At 38.3% G+C, this 10,346-nt stretch overlaps 1 protein-coding gene and 1 pseudogene across 2 annotated transcripts; one reads left to right on the forward strand and one right to left on the reverse strand.

Annotated features, from left to right (window-relative positions):
- Positions 1-548: 548 nt before the first annotated feature.
- Positions 549-3,764, reverse strand: LOC125215891 (protein BOBBER 1-like). Of its 2 annotated transcripts, none has more exons than XM_048117474.1 (7): positions 3,380-3,764; positions 2,400-2,513; positions 1,798-1,970; positions 1,621-1,669; positions 1,369-1,535; positions 913-984; positions 549-844 (listed from the first exon to the last, which is right to left on the reverse strand). In XM_048117474.1, exons 1-7 carry the CDS (start codon positions 3,624-3,626, stop codon positions 818-820), a joined length of 849 nt encoding a protein of 282 aa, XP_047973431.1. In that variant the 5' UTR covers positions 3,627-3,764; the 3' UTR covers positions 549-817. The 2 variants fall into 2 exon arrangements, with proteins under 2 accessions (XP_047973431.1, XP_047973430.1); XM_048117473.1 differs by having other exon boundaries at positions 2,400-2,549.
- A 5,484-nt stretch (positions 3,765-9,248) lies between these two features.
- LOC125210095 overlaps positions 9,249-10,346 on the forward strand; it is a 2,275-nt pseudogene continuing 1,177 nt past the window's right edge.

Below are 10,346 nucleotides of genomic sequence, written 5' to 3' on the forward strand. Positions count from 1 at the left end.
TGTATAATATTCTTAGTGATTGTTTGTACATTGTTGACATTTGGAACTTACATTAAACCCTGGCCTCACTCATCTGCAAAAGGACCAGATGAATCGGGACACTACATTTTTGTGTTGTGACAACATCAAGATGAAGTTAGTGTTGAAATAAACAAACAAATTAAAACTATGGGACCAAGAAAAGAAGAAGGCAAGGGTATAATGAAATAGTGGTGGTGGAGGTTGCCAACCATCAAACAAAGGAATCACTATCTTGTTACACCTATTTTATAATGGATCTTTATTACAAGAGGACAATTTGTGTGGTTCCACCCTACTTTTTATGGAGAAGGACCTTGAAATTGATATTTTTGTTTGTCCTTTTATTACTACCTAATAATAGAGCCTATTTGATCAAGAATGTAGTTGAAATATCCCAATTATCAAATGGACATAACTCCCTTTTTTGTTTATATATACTCACTTAGTGTGGGTAGTAGCTTCCATATGCTTACTTATTTTACATGTTTAAAATGATTAATAACTAAAACATTAATTATTCAGATATAAATTCTTAATTACATATAGTATTATTATTTACAGAATATTCTTTTCTTCCAAGAATATTCATATTAGTGTGCAAATCAATGACTGGTCCACACTACACTGTTGAATACAGTAAAAGGTTGATTCACTTTCACATATAACCTTGAGGCTATGATTAGACAATCTTCAACTCATTTTCTACTCCAAAGAGAGATCACAGAAAAATTAATAGTGGAGACATCTACAAAAAAGTTTGTCCAGCAAGTTTCATAGATGGCATATGCTTGAATCCTTAGTTGGTCTTTGCCATTTCTAGGTGCTGCAAAAATACAAGATTTATCAGTAAGTAAAAGGGTTGAGAAACAAAATTGAACTCAATGTGATCACCTTAGCCATGATCTCCTTCCTCTGCATCTCGTCACTGGTTGGAAGGCCCATTTTTCTCTGTCGTTGGTCGAACTGAAAAGGCGAATTTCGAAATGGGATACACTCAAATAAGAGAAGCGAAAAGAACACACACGGGATAATGGTCCATCAAAACACAACCAAAGCATAAAGCAAAGACACACAACTTTCCCTCCATTTGATTTGAAAAGAAGCATTGATGAGAAGCTCTCTTCTCATTGTCTAGATTCGAACTCCATTCAAAAAGTGCTCTAGATTTATGGTTTAGATTCTATTGATCAGTAGACTAGAGTGCAATAGATGCATTTAAATTATATCAAAGCGGAGATGACTAATCAGGTGAAGAAACAGGCCTTTGTAAAGACGCAAGCACCAAAGCGAATTAGATATATACCATTACGGAGAAAGGGATCATCAAGGGTATTGCTCGAGTCTTACCATCACTTTGTCCACAGTTGAACGTGTCTCCGGATCCAAATCAGCTATAAAGCTAGGTTCTGGTTCTGCCTTCCTAGTATCAATCTCCGGCTCACCCTTAACCACATACTTCCACCATTCCTTCCCATCTTGTTTAGTCAAGACAATGGAGAGAAATTTTCGGTCCTCTGAACGATTGAAAGATAAATTTAGCATTCACCAGATACAATAAAACAACATTTTACATCTAATTGCATGGTTCGATAAATGTACCTAAACTCCAAAAACAGTCATCAACCTTGACAGAATTAAAAAGTTCACCCTGAAGATGAAAATCACTTACTGAGAACTCGAATAACACTGACAAAGGCAAAAAGTATCGTATATAATGGAAATGGCAGAGGAACTGTGAGTACGAATTAAGACCAAAAGAGAGCTATGCACACTTACATCAATAACTGGAGGCTGACCCTTAACCCCAACTTTCAGATGGTTCTTCTTGATTTCACAAACAATAAGACTCGGCTTTGTTCCAGGTGGCACATGAACATAAACGTTAACCTCTTGAAGAGATTGGCCCCAAGAGTATGTATCCATGTCGAGGCCGTTTGACTTGTTAGGAGCTGCTTGGAGACAAAGTAGCAGATTAGCATTTAAAACATATTCACTCAACAATGCTATAGTCATCAGAGTATCATAACAGTGCCATTTCGAAGCCAATTTCAGGTGCCCAAAATAGAAGTGTATGGGATATATTTATCCAGTTACTAAAGCCACCACCCAAGCAAATCCAAAATTAGCAATAAACTCAAAACCAACTGGTAATACACTGTTCTACTTCAGTTTGACGTATAACAATGTCAAGTAGCACAATCATATGGCAAGAATTTAATCACACAAAATAACGCACAACCCTTTTCAATCCAATTGAATTCTCAGAAATATAAAATCCCCAAACTCATAATTCTATAAACTCTACATATAACAAGAAAAGAATTTCACACTAAATGGAACTAAAACACATAAAAGGAGGGAACAATAATGAAGTACACCTCGAGGCCCATTCGCCTCTTCTTCAGGTTTAGTTCCTGCCTCCTTCACCTTCAAAGCCTCTTCCTTCTTCCTCAATGCAGCCTTCTTCTCTGATTCCTTCCTTTTCTTCTCCTCTGCTTCCATATCGAGGTCGTTTAACTTGTTAGGAGCTGCTTGGAGACAAAGTAGCAGTTAAACATATTCGCTCAACAATATTATAGTCCTAAGAATATCATAACAGTATTCAGGCTCCCAAACAGAAAAGCGTGTACATTTTTGGGATCATTGCTAAACAAACATGACTTTTGTCCTAATCTACAAATCAGACAACTTCTATACAATGTTATTTACCAATTTTATCGATAAGGGAAACTTTTGCTTGCAACAATGTTATTTTACCAGTGAACTCACGTCGTTGTAACAATGAAACATCATGTCTGCTGAATTTGATGGAAACTGAAACTGAAACCAATTTATTCATAGAGCAAAACTTGTGATTTACTCGCCAATCATCCCTATACTTGTCTAGATTTAGAAATCAAGACACTATAGAGGCAACTGACCCTAAATTCAGCTTATCTAGCATCACAAATAGCATATTTTCTGGCCTTGCGTTGGTACAAATTTAATGACACCAGTGGCTAAAATCCGCACCTCATACAAAATAAAAAACCGAGAGACCTCGAAACAAAACTCCGACCTACTCGTTCAGATATAAAGAAACACATAACTGTCAATCAAGATTCAATGAAATAATGTAGTACAAAGCATCAAAGGAAAGTATCCAAGATTAGCAATAAACTCAAAACCAACTTGCAACACAAAATCCTACAAGATGAGTGGACCATATAACAACATTAAGTAGCATGATCATAACTGCAAGAAATCTGATTACACAAAATTATACACAATCCAATTGAATTCTCAGAAATATGAAAGCCCCAAACTCATAATTCTACAATAAATGCAAGAAAAAACACAAAAAAGGAAAGAAATATACCCTTAGCCTGTTGTTCAGGTTTAGTTTGGTTGAGCTGCACAGCAGCATTCTTCCGTGATTCCTCCATTCTACTCCTGATCATTTTGAACACCGCACTGACATCCGAATTACTCTTGAACAGGTCGCTCTCCCTCGCGACGAACTCAAACACCTTCTGAAGAAACACCAGTGGTTCAGAGCGGTCGAGGACGGCGCTGAATGGCTTCTTGTGGTCTTGTTCTTCTACGTAATCGGAGTGAACCGCCATTGACAAACAGATTGAGCAGCTGGGCTTTAGAGATTTTCTTGATCGATGCACCTCTCCCTCTTCCAAAACTTTTTAATTCCATCAATTATTAATAAAAAATCTTTGAACGTATGGTAAACGAGAAATCACATAAGTTTCTATCCATTAAAAATGACCAAATAAGATTATAAATTATATCATGAAATTGTAAATGGAAATGAAGTGTTGTTTTGTCATGGACTGTTATGACTCAAGTGAATCGTTATAGAAGGGCTCAATCGACCCAGTGAACTAGAGGTGGCCAAACCAAACCGGACCGCTGGCTAACCACCGGTTTTCAACCGGCAGTTCGGAACCGGAACCGGAACCGGACGCCGGTTCCGGTTCCGGTTCGAAATCCGGTTACACGGTTATCACGGTTCGGTTACGGTTCCAAAAATAAGCAATCGGAACCGACGGTTAACCGCCGGTTAACCGGAATATGTAGCCGTTCGCCGATAGGTTCGTAGGGTTGTAGGTGTAGGTCGGAAAAAGTACGGTTAACCGCCGGTTTTGTGTCGGAAACCGGCGGTTTGTGTCAGAAAACCGGCGGTTTATGACACAAAACCGCCGGTTCCCGACGGTTCAGGGGTAGGGTTCAGGCGTAGGGTTTAGGGTTGCAGCTTAGGGCCTGAAAAGGTGTCGGAAACCGCCGGTTTTCGGTCAGAAACCGGCGGTTTTCTGACCCAAACCGGCGGTTTTCGACCGTTTTCAAATTTTGATTTTTTTTTTTTTTTAAATATCAGATTTCGCCCCCATTTTTATCTATAAATACCCCCTTCTTCATCACTTCTACTCACCTCATTCTTGTGTTAACAAGGATTTCTCTCTCAATCTCCAATTCTCTATTCTCTACCTCATTCTCTCAATTTGCTCTCTACTTGTTTACCTAAGTTGTTCATCAATTTTCATAATTTGCTCTTTATATTTGTTACAACTTGTTCAACTACATTACTATAAAAAAAATATGTCTTCTTCTCGTGGTGGTGGTGACCGTGATCGACGGGGCAAAGGAATTGCCGAAGATCAATCTACCCGTCCGAAAAAATCACGACGACCTACTCGTCGAGAAATTTTGGAAGAGGTTTCCCATGCTGAGGCTGTTCTCTTACAAGTAAGTTATAAAATATTTTGCATATTATTTTTTTATACATAATTTAATAAGTTTGAATTCATGATTTTTCTATGTTCATCTTCTAAATTCTAATTCGTACATATACTACTATTTGTAGATGGAAGAAGATCGTCGTGCAGCTGCAGCCATTGCACTAGCCCAATTGGGTGGTCATGGCGCGGTTGGCGCCGAATCCGATGCTGATAATTACATCTCGGTCGATGATTATGATATTGATGACGTTAATGTTAATCTGAACGATGATAATAAGGACAGTGACGGTGACCACGAAAATGAGGAAATGCCCCCCCCCCCCTTCACAAGACGGCCGCGGAGAAAAATCTAAATATAAATCTGATATATTTGTGAAACATTTCAAAAAGGTCCCAATAGTTTCTACCGTTAATGAAGTGCCGATATTTTTTATGGCATATTGTAACTACTGCACCAAAAAATACAAATTCAAGAAGTCCGGGGGATATGGCTCTCTCATCCGTCACATGCAGACGATTCATCCCGAACTATATGGGCATAGCGCTAGCCAAACCCAACTCAACTTCCAAAGTGCGAGTGCCCATGGCTCCGCCTCCGGTTCGTCTCAAACAGGTACGCCGTCCTCCGCTCTTTTAAGATATGATCATAAGCATACTACTGATGTTATGGCTAAATTTGCTGCCATGCATCATCTTCCTTTTAATATTTATGATAATCAAGATTACGAAGATTCGATGAAAGAGTGTTATAATTTGAACTCAAAAAGACTACCTAGAACTAGTATTCAACGATCTACCAAAAATCAATTTTATGAAATGAAAAAAGATTTATCACAATATTTGAGTAACTTGGGACACAAAGTGAATATTTGCTCTGATGTATGGACTAATGCTTTCCAAAAACATGCATACATGGGAATTACGTTCACTTTATGGACAATAGTTGGTCTTTGAACAAACGTTTAATTGCTTTTAGAGATTTTCCTACACCACACACTGCAAATGCAATTGCTTTTTTAATTATTCAAGTTTTGAATGAATATCAATTATGCAATAAGGTGTTTTCTATTGCTTTTGATAATGCAACTGCTAATACTGCAAGTATTAGCGACTTGATTGATGCGTGTTCTCCGATTATTGATGGTAAGTATTTTCATCAAAGATGTGTATGTCATATTTTGAACTTATGTGTACAAGATGCGCTTTCTTTATGGCAAAAGCATGTTGATCCTATTAGAAATGCAGTTAGAGCGATCCATTTCAAGCTTGGCAAGGCTTGGAAAAAATATTGCCGTAACAGGAACATCAGGTATACAACTTTTATAATGGATGTGTCTACTAGATGGAACTCTACATATGATTGCCTCAATTCTACTTTGGAGCATAAAGATGCTTTGTGCGATTTTTTTAGAACTAATCCCTATGGTGATATAGTTCTTACGCCTAATTGTTGGGACCAAAGCATGAGTTTATGTCAATTGTTCAAAGCTTTCAAATGTGCGACCGTTGAATTATCGGGTGTTTACTATTGCACATCTGTTCGTGTGTTAGAGCATTGCATGTATATAGCACTTGGTTTTAAAACATGCATGAAAAATGCTAGATCTCGTGAGTTAATGTGTGTTTTATTTTATATGATTGAAAAATGGTTGAAGTATTTTAGTGAAATTCCAACTGTGTTTTTAATTGCTAAGTGCTTAGATCCGAAATGGAAATTAGCTGGCACAACTAAAATCTTAGATTTCTATTATCAAAATTTGCGTTCTATTGATCTTAGTCCACTTCAAAATTTGCCTTTTAATGATAATGAAACCTCGAGAGTTTTTGAACTAACCATTCCCGATAGATCACTTGTTCAAGCTCAATTTGAAAGTAGCTTGCGTAATCTCTTTGCCGAATATGAAGAAAAGTATAACCGTACCCACCAAATTCGTCAACGTACACAACATGCTCCTCAACAGCAGCAATATGGTGGTTTTGGTTTTGCTTATGATGCTTAATCACAATTAGCCGACTTATACGGCTACGGCACAGGCTCAAGCTCAAGGCACACCTCAATGGGATCGGTAAGCGAGTTAGATTTTTATTTGGAAGCACGCCACCATACTTTTAGTGATGCAGGTCCTACACCCGCCCAAATCGACGTCCTAGAGTGGTGGGGAACACACGAGAAAGATTATCACATACTTGCGTCAATGGCTAAGGAGATCTTTGCAGTCCCGGCTTCCACCGTTGCCGTCAAGTCCGCTTTCAGTGTTGGAGCATGTGTCTTGGACGTGAGAAGAAGCAAACTCTCCGCGAGAAATATGGAAGCTGTGATGTTACTTGATGATTGGGGAAAAGCTGCAAAGAGAGCGCAAGAACCAGATTGGGATGCTCGTGAAGAGAGTGAGGAAACCTTCACCGACACCGAGGATGAAGGTGAAGAATGAAGGCCAACCGTCGTCAACCGCCAACCAACAAGGTAAGCAAGGTAAGAGAACTACGTGGACTTTGATTCCTCAATGCAATTGAGCATTAAGGATACGTAGGCACCTCAACTTAAATTTTAAATTTAAGTTGAGCTCAAGTCCTTTTCCTTTTATTTCTTTTTTTTTTCCTAATTGTTTCAACTTTACTTTTAATATGTTTTTTGTAAATTGTAATTTTTGTATTTAAATTTTAAATTCAAGTGTATAGTTGTATTGTTGTATTTTTTAACTTGTAAGTTGTAAGTTGTAACTTGTAATTGTATTGTAGAAATTTACATTCAAAGTTTCAAATCAATAAAATTGCAATTCTTTATCGTTATCATTTATCGTTATCAATTATCTTCGGATTTTACTATAGAATTTAAAAGTTATAAATATAAAAAAATTAAAAAAAAATTAAAAATTAAAAATTCGAACCGGAACCGGTGAAAAACCGGCGGTTATAAACCGGAACCGGAACCGGCGGTAACCGGCGGTTAAACCGGAACCGGACAACCGGTATCCGGGCCGGTTACGGTTCCACCAAATGCCGAACCGGAACCGGCGGTTTTCGAACCGTGGCCACATCTACAGTGCACTATTTGGGACTTCAATCATGGGAGCCTAAATAACATGTTCGGAGACCTAACTGTCTTATGCAGCTGAATTGGAAAATAACATGTTCGGAAACCGACCCACCACTACACGAACACGCCCAACTCTCTACCCTATTTTTAAATCTTGTTGTTACTCAGTCCCTTCATTTTTAGTTTTTGGATCCGCCATCACCAGTGCAAAGTAGATCTTTGGTCAATGCCGATGGAATCTGAGGGTCCAATTTGGAATCCAGTTGATATTAAGAAATTTGCTAATTCTCACTTGTTCATGATTATTTTACACCCAACTCTTATAAAATAAATGAAAGGTCATTAATTATTTATTAATTCGGGCGCAAGTTGAAAAGCATAATTTGTCTCTTTCCTTTTCTATGCTTCTTTGTTAATACTGTATATCTTTCGAATCAACATTCTCCTCAGTTTCTTAACTAGTCATTAACTAGTCAATCAACTAGTCTATTAAATAGTGTTTGAGCATCAACCTGCATTACTACTTTATGTATATTTATTAAAAATAACCTTTAATTATAAGCAGTCAACGTGACTTCCCTATCAACTCTCATTTTCGATATATTTAGTTTTATCCAAACCCAATATTTAATCGTTCATCACCAGCTTGTATCTAATACTTGAATGCATCAAATATGACATTTTGTAAAATAAATTGCACCTTCCGAGCATGGAGCTCTATAATAAACAATTGGAAACATTAATTTTTTGCAACGCAGCTACGAAATTTCTTAATTGTGATTATTAAATTCCAATCAGTAATTTAATTAAATTTCGGTGAGCACTACAAGTTCTTGCCTAAATTTAATTTAAATATATTCATATAGATAGATTTTATTGTGATAAATGCTTTTGAATACTCATACTCATAAAGTCATATCCCAACTGTTAAAAAATTGAAAAATAAAAACAGCAAATAAATAAAATATCCTATAAATTACTACCTCCGTCCCCCAAAATTTGCTACACTTTAACCCGACACGGGTTTTAAGAAATGTGATGGAAAGTGAGTTGAAAAAGTTGGTAGGATGTGGGTCCTACTTTTAAAGTATTAGTTTTATAATAAAATATGAGGAGGAATGAGTTAGTGGAATATGAGGTCCACTACCAAAAATGGTAAAAGTGAAGTGTATCAAATTTTCAGGGACGGACCAAAATAGCAAATTGTATCAAATTTTCAGGGACGGAGGTAGTATTTTTTTGGGTACCAATTGACTTGTGTTCTTGTTCTTGATCCAAACCTCAATGAATTTATTAATTTCTGCAACTTGTCACATGAAGCTTCCTAGCAAGTGGTCTCATTGTATATGCATAAATACTTTGTAATAAATGAGACTTGATTACATAAAGAGATTCCTTGGTCATCTTTCAGTTTTGATAAGAGGTTTTTATTTGATTCTTGTAGTAATTTGCAACAAACAATGGTTCCCGACAAGGAAAACTTTGCCCTCTCCGGCCCAGCAAATTAACATACCACAGATGATTGGTCCCTATGTCTCTCCTGGATGTATTTTGACTTTCTTGACTTTTAGTCTCGAGCAAATATTAATTACTTAGTATCTTAACAGGAACAATTCGAATCACAAGAGATCGGTAGCTGCAAGCCTAATCCAAGGCGTCTACGTGTTAGAAAGCGACCGACGGAATGGCCGCGGAGGCGGCCCTCTCGCCCTGGCTCCGCCGTGGTGGAAGAGTTTCGGCTTTGAACTGCACCGGGTGTTGACCAACGACCAAGGCCAGTACTTCGCCGCCGTCTACGAGTTCAACTCCCCATACAACGTAGGCCAACACCCACCACAATACGTTGTCGCGTTCTGTTACGACCTCAACAACCTCGCCTACTGCATCTGCTGCAGAGACGAGCCCAGCTGCAGAGACGAGTCCAGAGACGAGCCCAGCTGCAGAGACGAGTCCAGCTTCCTCGTCAACTGAGGAGACGGTAGAAGGGAGAATGGAGGTGAGGAGAAGATATCAGGGGAAGACCTGTTAGCAGAGGAGAGCGTAGCGACTAGGACGCTGAGGCCGCGGGAGCAAATCAGGCGACCGGATCGATATCAAAACTTCGTCGCCAAGTAGGCGCCGAAGTATGGAGAGCAGTAGAATTAGGAGTTAATTAAATTAAGTATTTTGTTTTACTTGCTTATTGTTATTTTATTTTATTTTTGAACTTAATTGAGTCGAGCGTTTTATAAGCTCCGTCGGGTTTTCTTTGTTGGTTCTTTCCCGATGAATAGGACTAGGTCGAACCAACCCTAGGGTCTTAGATATATAAATAGGGCTATTCATTAATTCCGTCATTCAATTAATGAAGAACTATTTTGCCCACCTTACTTGAGCAATACACAAATTAAACCTGATTGCTGCCGACGGAAGGAGCTTCCGCGCCAGCCTCTGTTTCTACGCCGCCGATCCCAACCTCAGGGACGCCGGTATCGTGTGTTGTTGGAGACGTTGACGGATATTTCTTCGTTGAGAGAGACTCACTCTTAACAAACTGGTGCTTTCATCCCGAACGAATG

Source organism: Salvia hispanica, chromosome 3 (assembly GCF_023119035.1).
Source record: "Salvia hispanica cultivar TCC Black 2014 chromosome 3, UniMelb_Shisp_WGS_1.0, whole genome shotgun sequence".
NCBI lineage: Eukaryota > Viridiplantae > Streptophyta > Magnoliopsida > Lamiales > Lamiaceae > Salvia > Salvia hispanica.